Source organism: Mesoplodon densirostris, chromosome 10 (assembly GCF_025265405.1).
Source record: "Mesoplodon densirostris isolate mMesDen1 chromosome 10, mMesDen1 primary haplotype, whole genome shotgun sequence".
NCBI lineage: Eukaryota > Metazoa > Chordata > Mammalia > Artiodactyla > Ziphiidae > Mesoplodon > Mesoplodon densirostris.
In genome coordinates, this window is record NC_082670.1 from 77,888,704 (window position 1) to 77,910,550 (window position 21,847).

Sequence of the window (21,847 nt, forward strand, 5' to 3'; positions counted from 1 at the left end):
GGGCGGTTCCCCGGGGCGGGGCGAGGCCGGGGGCGGAGAGGCCGAACCGGCCACGTGGGCGGGAGGCGGGCCGGGGACCCCAGCGGGCGCCCCAGCCCGGTGGCGGGGTACCCGGACGCAGTCAGGCTAGGCCGCTGCTCAGCACTCCCTTCCCCGTGTCCTGCCGGCGTCCCGCGGAAGGCTAGGAAGGGAGGAGGGGAGATCAGGTCCCCGGGACAGCCCCCAACGCCTAGTTCGGAGAGAATTTACCGGGTCGGGGAAAGGGTGCACAGCCCAACCTCCCGCTCCCGCTTCCCCCGGGGTGGCTCGCGGGACCGGTATCCGAGCGGGAGGAGACCGTGGCGACCCCCCAGGGGCTGCCCTGCAGGGCGAGCCGGAGCCTGCGCTAGGAGCCCCAGCCCCGCCTACCAGGCTGACCTTGGGCGTGTCGAGTCTTGCCCAAGCCTCACTTTCCTCGACCGTGGGGGTGAGATTGAGGACGAATCCCCGCGCGCCCAGCAGGTTCTCAGGAAACGCCAGCTTGTGGGCAGACGCTGAGCTTGAAAAGATAGCAGCCAGCTGTGGCCTGGGTCTTCCGTGCTGAAATAAACATGGCAATCTAAATACTAAAAGTATTTTCTGTATTCATTCATTCTTTCATTCAACAGATAACTCCTACAGTTCTCAGAACCCCATAAAATCAGGAATAAAAAATACCCTGCACATTAGTTATGGGCTTTTATGAAAGTATAAACCGTCATCATAAAAATAAAAAATTCATCAATTGTTTTCATGCGCCAGGCGTGCATTTTAGGTGCTTGATCTACTTTAACGTTCACAACAGCCTTGTGAGGTGTAGGGGTTGTATGGGCCCACTTCTCAGGAACTGAAGCTTAGAAAGGTGAAAGTGAAGCCAGCCCCCGGGTAAGAGGAGAGAGCATCAGCTCAAGGGCTAAGGCTCTCGGTAGGCGTACCCTCCAGTAAGTGAATGGACCAGGCTCTGAGTGGGCCTCCTCAACTCTCTCCATGGGGTGAGCTCTAACCCCCACCCCCTCATTCCACCTCACAGGAAGAGGCGGGATGTCGAGGGCTTCCTGTGAGGGACGTGTCCTGGCAGCAGCCGCTGGCATGTAAGTCTCCCAGCCCAGGCCCCTGTGACCAGCGCGTGGAGTTCAGACCTTGCTCTGGCGCAGGTGAGACTTTCTTCATTGCAACCCCTGTCTCTCCTTGCAGGCACTCATAGTGCTGGGTGGCCTCTTCCTAGCCCACAGCCCACCTTTGGGGCCGGATCCAACAGCTGCAACTTCCTTCCACTACACCTTGATCCCAAACCCAGTGCCTCATGATCCATCCGTTTCCTGTTCAAGGATCACACACCCTCCCCAGTACTCCCACTTCCAAGGGCAAAACCTATATCCAGATCTCCCAAACTCTTTTGTTATTCTCCCTTCTCCAGACCATGGAAGATCCCTTACTACACCCAGCCACGTTTATTAAATAATAATAAAGGGCTTCCACTCCCTCAGCAGCCCAGAGCTCGGCAGGCAGTTCCAACCCACACGTCGACACCTGCTATTCTACCCAGGCAACCTTGTCAGAGATGTTATATTTCCATTCGACTCCATTTAGTGATTTGAGCGTCTGCTACATGCCACACGATATGCCAGACTGTGGAGAACAGCAGTGACTCTGTACAAGATAGACATAGTCCCTGACCCCACGGAGCTCACAGCTGATGTGGGAACAGTCAGACCCATCACTGGGCAGGTTAGGGAGCAGCATGTGGTGAGATACATACACACAAGGGAAGTGTTGGCCCCGATTCGAGCATAGAGAGGCTTCCTGTGGGATCTGGGTTGGAGAGAACAGGAGACATGGAAGCCCAGAGGTGGGAGAGCACAGGGCACATGGACTTCTGGAAGTCCATGGAGAGGGGCAGGTGGGGGGGAGAACAAGGCTGGAGGGGCCTTGGTGGCCAAGATGAGACACTAAACCTTTACCATTGAAAGTTTCAGGCAGAGGCAATGGGTTTGCACCAGCTGCTGAATGAGGAATGGATGCAGTGGGTGAAAGTCTCCTGGACACAGCAAAGGCAACATGAATTTTTATTATTACCAGGGGCAAACTCCTCTATTTCTTCTGCTTTACAATTCAGGGTTTCCGGAAATTAGAACAGATCTGCAAGGATATGTGGACTAGAAACAAATCAATGTAATCCCACAAGGGTTTATATGCAGTGTACCATGCCCCTGCCCCACTCATGCAAGGGGGAGGGTGGGGAGGACTTGGTTCTTGGACTCAAGTTAGGAGACTGTTGGAAGAAGAGATGATACATCCAAAGGGAGTCCTTTGGTGGGGAGTGTAGAGGAAATAGGCAGGAAATGTGGGTCACTATCCATGGAGTTGGGAAACTGGTGGAGAGGCCAGAAGACACTGATGACCAGCCACCTTTTCTCCTTGAAAGAGTTCATGAGCGCCCATTCTTGAATTCAGCCCCATCTCCCCTAACTCTGCGAGAGAGGGTAGAATAGGACCAGAGCTGTCACCTCACTGAGTCATCAATTGGGAAAGCTGGGGTGTCTACTGGGGTCCCCACATGGACGAGGGAGCGATGAGCTATACCTGATGGCAGGCAGGAAAGCCATGGTGAGGGGCTGGGACAAGGCACCAGGCAGCACAGTCGGGGAAGGCAATCTCTTGAAAAGGCACGACCAAGGGCAAGGACAACAGCAATGGAGAGACCCTGAAACCGGCAACACGGCCCACTGGGTACCTTTAACACTCGTTGTTGTGTAAGGTCATACATTTAAACCCCGCCGATGACATAATACCACTCGTACAACAATGCTGAGAGAAGTATAAAGAATAAGATAAAACCCAACCACAATCACACCACCCAGCCTTTCCCTTGTCATAAAATATTCTTCTACAGCATGATTGTTAAGAGCCGCTTGGTCTGTTGTATGAATGTGCTGTTGGTCTGTGGTATGAATGTGCCTCTTCTTATCATCAGTCCCAAATGGTACTTGGTTTGTTCCTCATTCCTCAGTATCAGAAATAACGCTTGGGGATACAAGGATCTATGCACAATTAACTTTGATGCACATTTCTGGTTATGTCCTAAAGAAAAAATGCTAGAAGTGGAATTACTGGAAGGGACATTAAACTCTTCTGCCCATAGCAATGTACAGATGCCAGCCCCCTCCTTTTTTTTTTTTCTTTTGCTTTTGAAAGGTGTGGAGCATCCATTTGATGAAGCAACACTAGCCTTCTTCCCCAGGGGATGGTGACACCTGTGCAAGGATTAAGGTGTTGATCTCACTGTTCAGACCTAAGCAATGCTCTGCGAGCAGCTAATAAAAGACTCCTTTGAAAGCAGGTCCTTTCTGCTCTCATAATCTGGGTTAGAGGAAAACCTGAGAGGCAAGGCTGAGAGGACAAAGGCTCCATCTGCTTTATCCTCACAACCACCCCATAAGGCAGGTGCATTTTTACCCCCATTTGACAGATGAGGAAACTGAGGACTGGGGAGATGAGGTGACGTGCCCCGGTGACTGATCAGTGGTAGGGCTGGGGTCCCAAGCTGGTTAAAGAAGTAGAATCCAAGTCCAACCTAGGTGGAAGGCTTAGGCAAGGGGCACAGCCTGCCCTCAAGGAGCAGTCGTACTAGTGAGCAAGAGGGTCTGGCACATAATCACAGGAGCTGTTCCGGAAGGCATATGACAGGACCTGGACTAGGGCGGACAGTGGTCAAGGAAGGTTTGACTGCAAAGGTTTGACTGCAAAGGAGACCTAGAAAAGGAGAAGAGACAGGCAGAAGAAACAGCCTGGGGAAAATGACCCAGGGCAGGACCATACGAGTGAGGAATTTCAAATTCTGCTATGGCTATAGAGAAGAAGGAGACACACAGAGAAAAGAGGTTGGCAAGGGGCCAGGTAATAACTTTGCGGTTTACCTCCAGGGCTATTGGCAGTTTCAAGCAGGGAGTGACAGCTGATCAAGTAGCCATCTCCTGTGAGGGTCACAGCCCATTGCCCTGCAGAACTGAGTCCTCCAGGAGACAGGAGCTCCACTCCCATCACCTAGCAAATCTGCTACCTAGACCAGGGCTGAGGGAGACACTTAGGGGATCACACTTTATAACTGTACACTCCTAACCTGCCCCAGGTGAGCACATCCCCAAGGGCAGGGGTGCTCACTGTGTACTAGGCTCTGTGCCCAGAACTCTACTTGGCTTCACATTCAAGCCTCACATCAACCCGATTAGGTACTGAGATTACTTACTTCCCAGATGTGGAAACTAAGTCCTAATCAGGTCAAGTGACCCACTCAGGGTCACACAGAAAGTAGCCGACTGAGATCTAAGTTCAGGGTGCCTGAGACCAAAGCCCTGCTTTAATCACAATGATTTTAAAAATCATGCCAATAATAATGCACGTTTAAACACACGTGTGCAGGATTTTCAAGGACATCAAACTTCAGGTACACTAACCAAAGGTACGACCTGCTTGTATTTGCATTCTGTCACCAGGCATGCTTCGGCCTTTCTTTGCTCCGAGTTCTCCCTGGCCTGGCCTGGCCTGGCCTGGTGGGAAACGTCTATGGTTTGTCTGGAAGCTGACATCTGCCCACTCCCTGGAATGTTTCTGACCAGCAAGAGCAGGAAAGACCAGGAAGAGCCGTCCTCATCCTGAAGGACCATTACTTTATCTCTGCCCCCCTCCGGCTTCTAAAACTTGGAAAATTCCCCTGAGCACGAATTGATAGTCAGTTAGAGAAACAATCCCTGCTTTTGTTCACATCCAGGGCAGGGCGTGGTCATCTGGTACAGGGACCTTGAAGCAGCAAGTTCAGAAAAATGTCTGTCTCTGTAGGGGCTGAAAGATGACCAGGGAAAATGGAGCCTGGTAAATGGGACATTAGCAGATCTGAGTACACAGTCAACTGTCACAGGCTATGTACAGTCAACTGTCACAGGCTCTGTACAGTCAACTATTAAGAAGCCCAGGGTTCCTGCCTCACTTTAATTTTGCTAGGAGCACCTCCCCCTCCCCAAGCCCCATCCCTTCCTCCCAAAACAGTCAGATGCAGACCCACGCTCTTCTCTTAGGGGAAACAGATGATTTAACTTCGCACTTGACAAAATCCCTGGGCTGAAGCTCCCATCAACAGGGAATTGTCTCCCACCCATGTCCATATGGCCCCCAAATAGTCCAAGACCTGCTCTTCCGCAAAATGAATAATAGCCACTATTGACCATGTGTCTAGCACTTCCCAAGCATGGCCATGGGTGCTTTATAGACCCCAGCTCATTTAAGCTTCACAATAAGCCAATGTGGTGGGTATTAGTCTCATCCTACAGATGAAAAAACTGAGACTCAGAGCAATTAGGTGATTTGCCCACAGTTCCATACTTATAAAGAGGTGGAGTCAAGATGGCAGGGATCATGTATATCTTATTCATTACTGTGTCCCCAGTACACTCTTTAGGCTCTCAAACACAGTAAATATTGTCAAAAGATTTTATCACCTATCAATGTGAAAGATGGTGTAAAACCCCTCCAGAAAAGAGGCCAGGGAGCCAAGCCCACTGATCTTGCATTATTTTTCCTTAATCTCAAAGATGAGATTTACATTTTATCTCATTGCAAAAGGCCTTACCCCATGTTTGTATCCCTCCCTCCCTCCATTGCATCCTCTATCTATCCTATTCTTGGACCACTTCTGATTCTGCTCCTGTAGACAGAGAGGACAGGGTATGCTGGGGGTAGGGGTAGAAAACAAATATTTATTAAGGACTCACTATGCCTAAGACAGTGAAGATATAATTTATGTCTCCTTCCTCATCCACCTGCTTAGCTTATTGCCTGTAGTCTCTTATTCAACTAAACCAAATTAAAAATGTTTTCTAACTAAAGCCTGCAAGGGGAAGCTGGTCTTTGCTACCCCTAAAGTTTGCATTTCTAAAACAAAGTAAATAAAACCAGTGGTGAGGTCCCAGAAATGTTGGCAATTTTAAGAACCCTAAACAGCTGTAAAAATGGACTCTGCTTTCTAATACCATGGTAAAAATTAGGGCTTCTTGTGCTATCCAAAGAGGATTATTTTTCCCCACTAACAGAAAAGAGGAATTCACTTACTGCAGTATCTGCCTAATGAGATTCTTCCAATGGAGTCCTTTTAGATCCATCTGCTTAACCTCTAAACCAGATTTACTCTCAACATTTGGACTGAGGAGGAAACCAATTCACTGTAACTTGCTACTCAAGGTTCGTTCTTCTCCTTATACATTATGTTGAGAAACGGTATAGCCCACTGATTAGGAGTAAGGATGATTCAATCAGGCGTATGAATCCCAGTGCTGCTGACTTCTTCTTTGTGCCCTCGGCAAAGCTACCCAATTCTGGGCCTCAGAATCTCAAAAATGAGACCCCAAAGTTGATGTACACCAAGAATTTAACTTACAGAGCACTGGGCGCACAGGAGATGAGAGAACTTCTGTCGGAAGAATGCACAGGCACCTTCTTCTTTCTGAATGACAGGAAATTTGTGGCTCCCAAATTTCAGTGTCCGTCAACTTCTTTTCAAATTTCTGCAAAGAAAGTCCATTGTTCTGAGAGTCAAATGTCTCCTTGAGGTAAGTATCCCTGTCCCTGCTCCAGACGCCATGGAGACAACAGTCACCTGCCCAATGGAGGGGGAGGTAAAGGGTCAAGGGCAGCAGGTTCACTTTCTCTAAAGTACAAGACAGACCAGCTACCCTGGCCTCCTCACCCTGCATAATCTCTCTCCTTCTCAGAGGGAGAGCCCACAGAACATTGTGCTAGGAATCCCAGCTATTCAGGAAATAGGAAACACGATCTAGAAAAATGAGCCATCACAATCTTAAAACATTTTATTTGATTCAGAAATTCTACGGTACAAAAACATTTTACAAATGTCAGCTGTGGTCTACTATTTACAGAGTTATGTACAAATCAAATAAGATGATAACATTTTCAATGTAAAAATACAGCATACTGCTACAGTCTGCCAGTCAGTGCTCACTACTCCACCAAACCTCACTAAAGAGAAACTTAAAGATGGAACAAAGACAATGGCAATAACCACTGTTCCACAGGCTTTCCCCCCAGAACATAGTAGCAGGGAGCTTCTGCAGTGAAAAACAAAACAAAACAAACCAACAGTGAAAATAGAAGTTACCTACTCTCTAAATGAATACATTTGGTTTTTACAAAAGTTTTTGCTCTCTCCAAACTCACTACATTTTTTTCTTAAGACATAAAAAAAGACTCTTGTTAAAAATAACATACGATTACACATTAGCATCATCCAATTGTAACTTTTCATCTAATGACTGGAGCAGCCAACTTTGTCTATGTCACATACAAACAGAAGATAGCTTCTTTGAATCTTCTCAACTGAAATCGTCTTTGATAAATCATCACATATGCAGTCATAATGGTTTGCTTTTGTCAGACTTCTGCTTGTGCAAACCACAGTGCTTGGTCAATTCAGAGCTATGGCTCCAGCCCTTTAGAAATGGAAAAGCCCTTTGAGGAGTCTGTGGTCCTCGCTGAATTTTGGAGAGGAGCCGAACAGCAGGAGGGAAGACAACTGACCAAAATTCCCAAGAGGTCCTCATTCAACCTCTTAGCAAATTAGCCCTTAGCAACTGCTATTTCACCTGTGGCTAAACTGAAGTCTGCACCAGTTAATAATACTGTGAGTCATGAATTAAAAGTAATGCCTAGAGATACATAAAAATAGAATCCAAAATTGGAAATGAGGGGTGGCTGCCACTCAGAAGGTAAGAGCTGGTCTTGAAGAGTATCTTGAAGAAGCTCAGGAATGACATTAGACACATCAGGAATAAGCACCAAGTGTTTGAACACAAGAGGGGAAAAAAACCCATATATGACAGAAAACTATTGCCAAGAAAAAAAATTGTGGTAATCAACTCACAAAATGAATTCAGGTGATATACCATTTTTTAAAAGTGCCTTTGTATTTTTAAGTAGTAAGAGAAGCAGGGTACATAAGAATTTCTCTGTTAATCCCCATCCTGAGCTTGGCCTTCACAAGGCACCAATGTGAATAAGGCACCACCTTCTATTTGGGCAACTAAACTGAGTGTGAAGCTGAGAAACAGAAGAGCAGTGAAAATTATTAAGCCCTTGGAAAACGAGCTGTGAGGAACGAGTAGGGGTGGGATTATTTATCACTGAAGTAAAAACACCAGAGCGATGACTTCACTGTGGTTTTCAAATACACGGAAGGTGACCAGCTGTTCTTTTCCCACTACATGCTGAACAAAGGAAGGCTGGTTTGAATTTCTATAAGGAAGATGTACAAAGAACTATCTGATCAGCAGGGTAGGTTACAGACTCTCCTTCACTGAAAATCCAGAATCCCATCCACAGCTACATGTCTGAAATAATTCACGCACAGCCCTGACACCAGGGGTGTACATGCCAGATAATTCAAACTTTCTGTCACCCACAAAGCTCTGAAATCGGAATCAAAGCTATTGGCTTACAATCAGACTTCTTTTTATTTTCGCCCTGACCCTGGAAAGGAGGTGATATAGCAAGGATGACCCAACACCCATAAGGACTCTAACTGATATCTCCGTATACAGTTGCACACCTCCAAAACAGATCAATTCACAGATCATTTAAAACAGAAGACAAAGCATACCTGGCTCTAGTGGACACTCAGGATTCCTTGCCCTACCTTCACAATGCCTGCTTTCCTTATTAGGTCTTGGCTTAAGCTCAGAATTACACATCATCTAAAACAGTGATTAAGCCAAGAGCTAAAACTATAAATAAGGTCCTTCAGGTTGTGGAGTTTAAATGAAATTGCTCCAAGTGTCATATTTGTTAAATTGGGAGAACACAAAGCTGACTTTGAAATTAACAACTGGCTTGCCTTTTTCTTAAGACATCATGAAGTGTGAAGAAGCAATCAAAAGATTTCAAATATATTCACAATCATATCAAATTTCTTTAGGGGAGCAGTGGGTAAAAAAAGCAATCTAGCTCCCGGCTGCATTTAGTAAGAGCATTTTCTGGTGGCACCAGACATCTGGAATTACCATGGATGCCTTTCTTTTCAAATCTTATAAGTAGAGGGGGCAAACTGACAGCTATCGGGCCAAATCAGGTCCACCCATCTGTCCCATTGGGCCTGAATTCAATTTAAAATTTTGTTTTTAATTTAGTTGTCAATACTAAAAAAAAAAATCAGAATTTTTCATGTAAACATCCAGATTCTCAGGTTCTCTTGAAAAATGGGACAATCAGGAAACACTGCATGGTCACAAGTGACTGGACTGGCTGCTCCCTGCAGGTGGGACAGAGGGTGTCCATTTGCCACAGTCCCCACTATGCCCTATTGTCTCTCTGACACCGAGAGAGCATGTCACTGTCATTTATCATTACACCTTATTTATCATAACACTTGCTACAGTGGGGCCCCCTGCAGGAACAGCATCTGTTAAATAAGAGCAGCACTCTTTACCAACAATATAAAAAAGAAAAGGCTAATAATCTTCTCATTGGCATTGTCCACCTCCCTCCAATAAAGACCCAAAGAGCCAAATTAGTGTTGAGGTGCTTGGGGACTGCAGGGTTTTCTCTCTTTAGGGAGAAAAGTGTGACATTTCTTCTCCGGGAATAAAATAGCCTTTTCCTTCCTTTGTCTCTTTTAAAGGAAAAGATACTCAACTCTGAAAAAAGGAAAAGTTCTGAAAATCACATAACCCCACAACTTTGGGGGAACAGTTTTCCTGTTTATCTGTGCTTAAATGAGGTAACCTGAGACTAGGGTTTTTTTTAAATGACACTAGTAGCTATAAAGTAGCATGACTAAACTGTGACAAACATACATGAACTTAAATTACTATACATTGATTCCAACGATGTCATCATTGCCTAGGGCATTTTTTGAACTTCTGATCTGGGACTGTCCTCAGTTATTATTAATATGTCAACCAAAAACTCTGTCTGATGATTTACTGCCCCATCTCATTTTGGGCTCAAAATACTATTACCTGGCTGGGTCACCCACCTAAGTACCTGGGCCTGGACCTGAATGACTTCTCATTCTCTCCGGAGATCGATATGCCTCAAAGGCCCAGAACTCAGCCCTCTAGAGGACTCCTGCCCCAGTATGACTGGGCTGGGCCCATCCAGGTAGTCCCTGTTGCTTGTAGCTGACCTGAGAGAAGAACATACCTTTTCCTGGGCTTTCACCTCCTTGCTCACTCTCTTAGCAAAGCTGACTGTGTCAAATGCTAATGTGTCAGATGCGTCAGATGTGTAGGGCTTTGGTGAGTTAAGATAAACAACTAGCTCCCTAACTTCAACTACCTGCACTGGTCTCCTGTACAGAGGACACCATCAGAGCCACAGAGCCTTTTACTCTCAGGATGAAGGCCTTTCATTAAGATCATCCCTATATTCTAGTTCTTGTTTCCCCAATGTCTAAAAGCCTGTGACTTGGCAGAACCTTTACCTGAATTCTGTCCTATCATTTTCACTGTCCACTCCATTTGTGAGTCAAAAATGCAGCTCTGCTTAAAATAAATGTTTTATTCGCAGCATGAGATGGGAGGGTTAAAAAAAAAAGTGAAACTAATAAAACCAGGAAGTTGAACTTCTCAACTATTCAGAATTGGGCATTTACGCTGTCATTTCAATACTTGGTAAAATAGAGTTTGAGGGGCTTCCCTGGTGGTGCAGTGGTTGAGAGTCCGCCTGCCGATGCAGGGGACACAGGTTCGTGCCCCGGTCCGGGAAGATCCCACATGCCGTGGAGCAGCTGGGCCTGTGGGCCGTGGCCACTGGGCCTGTGCATCCGGAGCCTGTGCTCCGCGGCGGGAGAGGCCACAGCGGTGAGAGGCCCGCGTACCGCAAAAAAAAAAAAAAGAGTTTGATTCTGCTGAACACAATCATTTGTATTTCAAAATAAGTACCCAAATCCTAAATCCAAACTAAAGCATCACCTGATTTTGGGACTATCACAATTTTCCCTTCTATTTTCATAATAAGTGAGCTTATTTAGCAAGCTCGCTGCCCACGCTCATGGAGCCCAGTTGATGTTTCCTCTCCAGTCCTCCACACTGTCCCTGGGGCCACTTTCTCAGAGATGCCTCCTTTCATGTGCAAAGTTGAGTATCCATCCTAAGGCAGCACCTAATGGTTCCTTTGGGGCATGCACCATTTCTTGGCTTCAATAAGAAATCACTCTGAAAATGTTCCGAAGTGAATTTTCGTACATTAATAGGACTGACCAATCTCCTTCACAGAACATATGCCAACAATGGAATGGCAGGACAGTCACGTGTGGGCAGGAGCTCTGTGCTCATCTCAGATTCCACGGTGACAACATGGAACATCTCTTCCCCAACAAGATGCCTGGTTTTATGGGGGAGACAGTTCTGCAGCCCACTTGTCTCTACCTCAGAGCAGCTGCAGGAAACTTGATGCCAGAGAACAGACAAGCACGTTCTTTTCCCAAGAAGCTGCCAGCTGCCTTTACAGAGCAGGGAGTGTGGCATTTGCATCAAAGATAAATGCAAACTTCTTCTTTCCATCAGGGGGGCAAACCTTCCCTTCCCCACCTGCTGGGCATGAGCCTGGAAGGAAAAGTCCTGCCCTCTTTACTTCCCATCCGGCCTTGGGATGTTTCTCAGTGTCCCCGCTTAACACTGGTCCTATATGGTGAAGCAGTGAAAACCAGGGTCCCTGGTAGGGGTGCTGAGAAAACAGGGTGCCAAAATCCAGCAGCATCTATGAAAAAGGTGGAAAAAGACACTCACTCCCCCTCAAGGTCACCGGGAGGAGGAGGGAACAAGTATTTTCCCTTTGGAAACAAAAATTCTGTACAGAAGTCATTCATAAAAACAGAACATTTACTTCTCCTTTTTAAAGCAAATTCTTTCCTCTTAAGTTCTCAATACCTATTTTTGGCAGAATGGAGCACAAGGGACAAATCTTTCATTGGGTAAGTACAACAAAAACAAAGTGAAAACTGATTCACAGGCTGGGCTGTGGGGGGAGTACTTTAAGATTCAAGAATTTAATGACTTCAGGTCCCATGTCTTCCAAAGATGATACTCAAAGAGCATGCTCATCTTTGTAACAATCCCTTCCTTTTCACCTTCTTAAAAAGAGGTTTGTCATTAGTCAAAACAAGTTCAGCAGATTAAGTGACTACCACCTCCACCTACTGCCGTATGTCAGTGGATTCGGATCCCTAACATTCCGGACACAGCTTTAGACCAGAGGCCAACCAAAGCAAAAATTACAACTTCCAGTAATACAGCCCAGTTGGGTATCAGTCTCTTAAAAATAAACTTCCAGGCACCAACATCTGAGATTCAGCACAGTAAATATAACCACGGGAAACCTCGCAGGGAGATCTGGCCCCTCCAGGATGCCTATTCAGATCAAGATGTGGCCCTGGTGCCTTCTGCACATTGACCAACCCATCTCAGAAAGAATAGTCTACATGGTCAGCCTGGCCCTGCGGCTCCCTCCTCTGCCAGATATGCCACCCGCTAATACATAAAAACTCATTTTTACGAAAGGTGATTGAATATTCAGTCACCTTCTTGACCTTCGACTCAGAGCTTTTTTAACACCCATGGCATTGTAAATGGTATCATAAATTCCACATCAAAAATGGAAAAGAACATCTATAACAACATGGATTCCAGAGAGACTGGCACTTGATTTCCATGGCTGTAGTGGCACCCAAAGTGCTTTTTCCACAAAGCATTTCAAATCAAAGTAGCCAGTAGTGAATAGGCAAAGTTTGCACAGATAAGTTAAGTCTGAACAATCAGTGTGGGCATTTTCCTGTTTCTCTTTACATGTTTCCTCCCTACCTCTCAGAATTGGCTCTAATCCAGTCTGACCCAACATGGCAAGCTGCTGTCAGACATAATGGACATGCCTTTCAGAGCTCCACATGGTTTCAGAAAACTGGAGACTGCCAATATACCTGGTAGAGAAGAGAGGCAAGGACAGCAAGTACTGGCCAGGATTTCATTCTGAATATCCTTGTAAGAGACCTCAGCTCCAAGTGGGCCACGTACCCAGAGAGACGAGCTGGGGAACCAGAGAGAGGCGGCAGCTAAAGTGGCAATGCTTAGACTCTTCGTTTTGTTACAAAGGAGCGACCGCGTGGAGTTCACCAGTGTAGCTGCAGCAACCAGGTTCTGCTTTGCATGCCCCAGAGGCGAGGAGCTTGGAAGGAAGGGCGGGAGGGTCCTCCTCACCTAAGGAAAGAAGAGAGGGCAGAACCACACGTCATTGCACTTCAGTGGGCTGGACACTCAGGCCAGAACGAAGCTGGATCTGGGTTTGAACCACACACTTTGTACAAGTGAGGCAGGCATCCCAGTCAGCTCAAGACTGGGCATTCGCATCCTGCTAACAGGTTCTAGTTCCCTTAGCTGAGGATACAGGGTTTGCATGCATGACTCCAACTAGTCATAGGCACAGTAAGAGTAGCTCCAGACAGCATCCTGTGAGGGTTCCCTGGGGAAGCAGGCCCTCCTACCTGGAGCCTGTGCTGAGATAGAATGGAGAGAATACTGTGCCCTGTGAACCCCAGGTTCAATACATGTGGCTTTAAAGACTTGGGAAGGTGGGGGTGGTGAACATCACAAGTCCCAACAAAGATACAGGTCCACAGACCCTCATCTGACACCCTTGGGGACCAATGTGTTTGGTTTGGTTTGGTTTTACAGTATTTTTTTTTTAAGTCTTTACTGAATTTGTTACAATATTGCTTCTGTTTTGTTCTGGTTTTCTTGGCCACGAGGCATGTGGGATCTTAGCTCCCTGACCAGAGATCTAACCGGCACCCCCTGCATTGGAAGGTGAAGTCTTAACCACTAGACCACCAGGGAAGTCCCGGGCCCAGTGTGTTTTGGCATTCAGATGTTTTCACAGTTTAGAAAGGTGACATAATGAACATACTGTATATTACATAAGATGGTACCAGGCAGCTCACCATAATTTATCAACAGTATTTCTGCAGCTCACACATGTGAACATTCCCATTACCTGGGATCAGTAGAGACTATGCATGGAGTTTTGTTATTTCCCATCGGGCTGCCGAATAAATTTGCACCAAAATTAGCAAAAAGCTTTCCTGGATTTTGGACTCATGGGGCAAGGCCGTGGCATGCATCAGGAACCCGACCCACCGACCCTCCCGGCTCCGCGCGCCTTACCCAGGCCTGAAGAGGACGACAAGCTCTCCGTCAGCGAAGACGTCTCCGTTTGGTCCGTGGAGAGCCCTTCCATTAGGGGCAGGGACAACTCGGACGAAGGCACGGACGAGTCGTAGATGCCCGAGTCCCGTGGCATGTCTGAGGGGCCGGCGGCTTTCACTGCGTGCAGCAGGGGCCGCAGGACCGCGCTGGCGCCCGGAACGGGCCCGGCCTCCGCGTCTTCGTCCGGGCCGAACTGCGGGCCCTCACTGTGGGGGTCGGCCGGCGCCCCGGAGCCAGCGGCCTCGGCCTTGAGACAGAAGTCGCTCTCCGGCCCTGGCTTGCACAGGACTTCGTTTAAAACCAAGCCTGAGTCAAACTTCTTCAGAACCGGCTCCCGGTAGCGGAGTGGGGGGAGATGGAAGGGAACAAACTGCTTCTCAAACCAGTCAGGCTCCTCGTCGATAAACTGGTGCATGTTGCAAATGGCGACGTATAGCGAGCGGCCCGATTTGCTCCGGAAGTAGTTCCTCCTGCTAATGCGTCCGGGGTGCAGCCCCGGCTCCTGGGGGCTGAGGTCCTGGGAATGCAGGTGGGAGCAGAGCTGGGGGACGTGGTCCATGAGTTTGTACTTGGTGCTCAGGTCCAGGACGCCGGGAACGTCTCCCTCGCAGGAATAATCGAAGTAGACAGCGATGAACTTGCTGAGCGCCGTGGATGAGCTCTGCTTGGCTTGGCGGAGCTTCTCAGCAATGGTAGACACCGCCACCAGGAAGAGCTCCCCTTTCCCCGAGCCTCGGGCGCCTCCTTTGTGCTTGTAGTTCTTCTTATCTACGAAGTATTTCATGCCTTTGGAACACACCACGATGATGAACTGGGACTCGTGGATCTTCTGGATGACCCATTCTCTCTGCCCTTCTCTGCAGAGGCTGAAGTCTTCCCACAAGTCCAGAGCGACCTGGAAAGTGAACAGGGAACCTCACTCACCTATACAGCTTAGAGAGTCGAGTGACAAGAATGGGAATGTTACAAGAAGGGCACATCATCTGCCCCAAATCATTACTAGCACTGCTATATGCAGGCTTCGGGTTGCCCAGTTCCAAGGAACAGCTAACATTCCATGGGCGACCATCACACACAGGCCCTCTGTATCATGCCCTCATTTTAGCATAATGTGGGATTGTTACCACTCCCACCCTACAAGTGAAGAGACAGAAGCACAGAGCATCTAGCAACCCACCAAAGTTACGTATCACATGTGGGGCCTTCAACTGACTTATTAGAGTGTGATAGGGAGCATGGAATACAGAGGCAGTGGGCGTGGGTCTATCTGATGAGTGAGGCTGCCTGGATGGGGGGGCAAATCCTGGAGAGAGAACTGGAAGGTGGTGATAGACGGGTGTGGGTGAGGGACCTCAAAGTGGGCTGGGAAATGGGGTTCAGGTCTGGATGCCAGAGTCACCCGCCCCTGCTGCTGGCTGACTCAATGACAGAGTGTGACTGACAAAGAGGACCTCCCTGGCCTCTCACACAGCCCCGGGGTCAGCCTGCTGTTTACCAGGTGATCAGTGCATGGAGAGGAAGGTGATGAGCTGCCGTAACATGGCCATTCTGGTTCACTCACTTGGAGTGACCGGCAGCTCTCACCACTTCTCAGTAGTCTACAGGGCCACGTCCCTACAAGGCCCCTACGAGGCCCCTACGAGGCCTTTAACCCCAAGGGGAGGTCTCATAGGGAGTTTGGGGTGGGGCACTGACAAAGAAAAGAACACAAGGTATGCGTGGCCCCTCAGAGGGCTTCACCTTCTCAGACCATCTTCATCTGATTCTGCTGAAAACGTCTCGGCAATTGTATCAGCCTCTTTCCTTCTGTAGTTCAGAAATTAACTCTCAGTGCCTATGCCCGAACGTGGCAGCCACAGTCCCTTATGTGGAAGGGGGCTCTGAAATGACTTTGCCTTCCTCTTTTGCTCTAAAGTGTTACCAAGGGAAGAAAGCCCCCAACATCCCTCCAGTTGCTGAAAATAATCCTGAATTGTCTTACATTTTCCTTAATTCTCACTAACATTATGCATTCTGAAAGCTAACTGGGAATATATACCAAGCACTTTAAAAATGTTCCTATCTGACCCAGCAATTCCATTTCCAGGTATCTACCACTGGAATGGGGCAAAATTGAAATAATGAGATGTTTAACAATTTGAAAAAACTCAATTATGGTGACTCATTAATATGGATCAAGAGTCTGTTTAAAACTGCTGTTTACAGAGAACTGCTAAGAGTGTAAAAAGTTACTGAGTGAAGAAACAGAAAAAGATCATTCCAATCCATCCAAAATGCAAAACTATATGTATGAGTTCATCTATGCAGAAAAAGACTGGAAGGAAATACAGCAGTTTTAACTGTGGTTCCTCTATTCTCCAGGTTAAGATTACCATCCATTTTGAAATTTGTCATCCTTTTCTAGATTCCAAATTTTCTATTACACTCATAACTGGAAGGCTTCCCCCCCGCCGCCCCCGAGGCTAGTCACTTACAAAGTAGAGCAGAAGGGTTGTCAGTATCTGAAGACTGTGTGCCACCAGTTTTTCAGTACACAGGCTGATCTGCCAACGTCTAGACCTTCATATATTAGGAAACCCGGCCAGCCTTGTAAACATGCTTAACTGACACTAGGGGACAGCCTCACCATGTGAAGAGAGTCTAAGAAACCCACCAGTCCTCAGTTTCAAAGCACAAATAACTTCCAATTACACAATTATTGTACAATTCTTGCATTTGTAAGAAACAGTGTACCTTCCATGAGAGCTTCAAACTTCACTCTAAAACGAACACTATGACATTATAGAAAAGCTACATATTAACAGCTTAACTCAAGAGAACAGGCAAGAAACCAGAGGAGACCATTTGAGTACTTAACATATTACTGTTTTCCCTTATTAGCCAAACTCCCCCCAAAAGCTGTCTAAACTCGCCTCTTTACTTGCCATTCTTTCTTTGACCCTCCAGTGCTCTCCAGGATGTCTTGAGTGACCTCCTCCCACCAGCCCCATTGCATGCTCCCAGGGCAGCTGCCATTTCCTCCACCATCCTGTCCCCCATTCCCCCGAGGTCTTTTTAATGCTTAAAACACTTCCTGCCAGGTGGGTGCCACTCAAGGCTTTTGAGCAGGAGTATGACAGGGTTAGAACTAAGTGTCAGCAAACATTTAGTGCTGGTGACAGGTAGGCCAGGCTGAAAGAAGAGTGCAAGGCTGACCCTAGTTTGGAAGCTAGGCATTTCGCACATGTCCCGCCCAGAAAAAGAGAAAAGTCTTTAGATTCCTCACCTCACAGCCACAGAAGTCCTGGAGGAAGTAGGCAAAGCACTGGACGACGTTCATGTGATTCTGGCCATCTTTACTGGAATAGCAGAGGAAGACCTTGGGCCGTGGCCGGAGCCTCTCCCTGGGAAGTGCTGTGATGTACGTGGAGGACTCAGAACTCTCTTCATCTAAATGTGAATATATATTTTCTAAAGTGGAAAAGAAGATAGGGTTGGCGCCCACGAGCAAAGCTCTGTCCTGTTCCCTACGACTCGGGACCTAATGCTGTCTTCAAGAAATAACAGTCACCATGTCACCTAGAGCACTCCCAGCTCCCTAATTCCACCAGCCCCTTGGGTCACCTCTGGGAATGGGACAGCTAGTTTCTGCAGTGGAGCCAAAAATGGACAAAATTTGTTCTTCACATGAAATTGACCTCGGGCAAGCCAAGAGCACTGCAGCACCACCCCACCCTCTTGCAACTGAGTGCACCTACTAGATCATTAAGCATCAGCAGAGGTGACCTTCTTTAAAACAAAAAAACTTTCATTGAAGGTTTTTTTTTTTGTACAAATTACAAAGGTAAAGTCCATAAATCTTAAGAGTACATCTCAATAAATTTTATCTAAGAATACACCTGTGTAACCGCCACTCAGATTAAGATATATTTCTAAGTTCCCCAGCAGCTTCTCTCCTGACGTCAGACTTTTATAAGTGATAAAGCCCTACCTCTCCCCTTACTCACACCTTTAGTCTTCCTTTATGCTCTTGAATTTACCATCCTGAGTTTAAGAGAACTATGCCTGTCTTTTTAGTGGCTCCTGAGGTTCAAAGTCAAAGTTTTTAATTCTGGGAGCTATAGCAGCCAGGGAACTCACTACATGAGCTGTGTGGCTTCCCCGCCGCCTGCCTGGAGGGACCAAGTGCTCCCGGTCTCCCTCTGTTGGCCCTAGACCTGCCAATATGGGAAGAACACACCACACAAAGATATACCTTGCTGCTTCTTGCGGCACATCACCGTGAAGAGCGTCGCAAATGCCGATATGACAACCAGGGGCACAGTGATGGCAACAGCTCTGATGGGCCCAGCCCACTGGGAATACACTGGGAAATGTCAAAGGGAAGGCTTTTAGACTTCAGCAGTATAACAGGTTCAAAGAGAAACAATTTTTTTTCATTTTTAAACATAAGCCACATAACAGGTTCTAAGACTCCTTGACCACTTTTCTCTAGTACTGATTTGGTGATTATAAAAGTATTCATTTTAAAAGACTGTAGAAGACAATTCAGTGGTTAGAGTCTGCTGGGACAATAAATACCTCTGAGTGAGAATTTGCCTAGGGAAATCTCCCCTCCCACCACTTTTCTTCTGAGGACAATTGACTATTTATTTCGTCCCAGCAACACACACAACATCCTGGCTTTGATCTTCCGTGCATCAACATTAGGGTAGAAGGAAAGTCAGATTTGATGGAATATCATTTAAGAGTGAGGCCCTCAAGGGCTTCCCTGGTGGCGCAGTGGTTGAGAGTCCGCCTGCCGATAGAGGAGACACGGGTTTGTGCCCCGGTCCAGGAAGATCCCACATGCCGCGGAGCGGCTGGGCCTGCCTGTGCTCCGCAACGTGAGAGGCCACAACAGTGAGAAGCCCGCATACCACAAAAAAAAAAAAAAAAAAAGAGTGAGGAGCTCAAGTGTTTTCTTTTTGTAAACCATGAAGTACATAAAGTATCAAATACCTTGGTCCACTCTGTAGTCCAGAGGCAGCATTTCCAATAAACAAACAAAATCTTACCTGGTTTTAAGGCATAATGCATCACTTTTCTTGTCATATTAGTGTCATCCACCAGCTGCAAAACAGAGGATGCTGTATTACTTTTTTAAGTGATAGCATCTCAACAGATTTCATTCATTCTTCCATCTGTGGGCAGTGGGGCGAGGGAGAGGAGAGCTGCTGCGGTCTGTGATCATTTTCAAGCTGAGATTAGATATTAATAGTCAGATACATCTCTATATATACCAACCAATACTAATACATATAGGATGGATAAACAACAAAGTCCTACTATATAGCACAGGGAACTATATTCAATATCCTGTGATAAACCGTAATGGAAAAGAATATGAAAAAGAATATAGGGACTTCCCTGGTGGTCCAGTGGTTAAGACTCCATCTTCCAAGGCAGGGGATGCCGGTTCAATCCCTGGTCGGGGAACTAAGATCCCACACGCCGCGGGGCAACTAAGCCCACAACTACTGAGCCTACACACCTCAACTAGAGAGGTCGCATGCTGCAACTACAGGGCCCATGCGCTCTGGAGCCTGCGCTCTGGAGCCCGTGAGAGACGCTCACATGCCACAATGAAAGATCCCACGTGCCGCAACTAAGACCCGACTCAGCCAATAAATGAATAAATGAATGAATGAATGAAAGAATAAATAAGTAAATAAGAATATATAGGGAATTCCCTGGCGGTCCAGTGTTTGGGGCTCCATGCTTCCACTGCAGGGGGCGTGGGTTCAATCCCTGGTAAGGGAACTAAGATCCCACCCGCCATGCAGCATAGCCAAAAAAATTTTTTCAATTAAAAAAAAGAATATATATATATTTATAACTGAGTCACTTTGCTGTACAACAAAAATTAACACAATATTGTAAATCAACTATACTTCAATAAAATTTAAAAAGAATAAAAATAATAGGGCTTTCTTGAGTTGTACGTACCTCAATTATATAATCCCCAGGAGATACATTTTGAAGGAGGCAGCTGGTTGTCTCTGTGTTTTGCTCCTGCAAAGAAACAAATAACACTTTAAAACTTTCTTCTTAGATAAAGGTCATCGGGATCCCTCTCTTCTGTCCTAGAACTGAAGAAGACTTGCCACCAGTTTCAATCATGTTTTCAGAAGATGTCAGTTGGAACAGAAAGCAACTGTGCTTATCTGCCAGGGTATCTGAACTTCATTTTGATAAAAGGCCCAGGAGAGCCTGGGACCCCTGTCATATTCTATGCTTGGCTGGTGGTGCCCTGAGCAGCAATTTTTTATTTGAAGACAAAGAAACCAATTAGGATGCCTTTTACTTAATAAAAGGATGGGGAAAGAAACTACACTTCCATGTTTGTGCATATTTTATTTGCCATAATTTTAACTTGAGCGGAAGGTCAGTGACTGAGGTGAGAGCCAGCAGGAAAACAAAACTCGACACACAGGAGCACATCTACTTCTGCCACTATGACCAAAAACCTCTCTTGGTGCTCTCATGGGGTAATCTAGCAGTCTTGTGAACTTCCATGAAATATTCCCCCCCACCACCACCTCTAGTTTAAGAACTTGGTTACTGAATTTCTACTTCACCTTGGCCTCTTTGTAAAATCACTAGCCACTGACATGCTAGTGGCTTGGCTCCTAGATGAGGTTTTTCTCACTTACTAGCTGTGAGGCCTTCAGCAGCAGTTCAGGTGACCTCCCTGGGCCACAGGTTCCCCAGCTCTAAAGTGGGGATAATAGCATCCTTTGTTCCATTGAGCTGTAAGGATTCAATGACCACAAAGCTTGGTAACTGGCACACAGTAAGCACCTGATTCATGCTTAAAATATGGAAGAACAGGGACTTCCCTGATGGTGCAGCGGATAAGACTCCACGCTCCCAGTGCAGGGGGCCCGGGTTCGATCCCTGGTCAGGGAGCTAGATCCTGCATGCTAAAACTAAGACCTGGCACAGCGAAATAAATATTAAAAATTAAAATATAGAATAGACCACAACTACTTCATTGTTTCAGTTCCTTGGTAATACTTTATCTGCTACATCTCCACTGGGACAGCTAGGGTAGAGATAACTAGGGAGTGAGGGATGACTCAGGATGGCCCTGAGACGCACCCAGTGATAACATTTTGGAGTATCTACCGACAGCTCAGAATCCACAAAGCCTAATGTTCACATTGAACCATCCAAATTCCAGGGCCCCAGGGGTCATTTTAAAACACAGAGTATTCCTTTATGCACACCTAGCAGCTCACCTGTTTACAGGTCTTTCGCTTGAAGGGTCCTTCGTGCTTGAGCTTATAATGAAGATAGAAGAAACGGAAGCCAAAGGCATGGGGTGCGTGGTCGAAGGACACCTGCATGTCTGAACCGTGCTGGGTGATGTTGAGGTTCCGAGGCTTCCAGACTGGGAGGAGGAAGGACCAGAGTGAGCACCCCGAGGCTGCCCTGACATCACTAGAGACTTGACAAACAAGGACATACTTACAGGGTTTACAGGCCAGGTTGTCCGGCTGCAAGAGCAGGTCACAGGCTATTAAGAAAGATGCATATTTTTAGTTTTA

The 21,847-nt window shown here is 46.8% G+C and overlaps 1 protein-coding gene across 1 annotated transcript in view; it reads right to left on the reverse strand.

The window, feature by feature from the left end:
• Positions 1–6,936: 6,936 nt before the first annotated feature.
• Positions 6,937–21,847, reverse strand: part of IL17RD (interleukin 17 receptor D) — a 66,473-nt gene continuing 51,562 nt past the window's right edge. Inside the window, exons 6-13 of the mRNA XM_060110647.1 lie at positions 21,772–21,816; positions 21,539–21,690; positions 20,244–20,309; positions 19,313–19,367; positions 18,511–18,621; positions 17,542–17,726; positions 14,235–15,171; positions 6,937–13,271 (exon numbers count right to left, since the gene is read on the reverse strand). Coding sequence (XP_059966630.1) covers positions 13,159–13,271; positions 14,235–15,171; positions 17,542–17,726; positions 18,511–18,621; positions 19,313–19,367; positions 20,244–20,309; positions 21,539–21,690; positions 21,772–21,816 — 1,664 coding nt within the window. The 3' untranslated portion in view covers positions 6,937–13,158. The remainder of the gene's footprint in view (positions 13,272–14,234; positions 15,172–17,541; positions 17,727–18,510; positions 18,622–19,312; positions 19,368–20,243; positions 20,310–21,538; positions 21,691–21,771; positions 21,817–21,847) is intronic.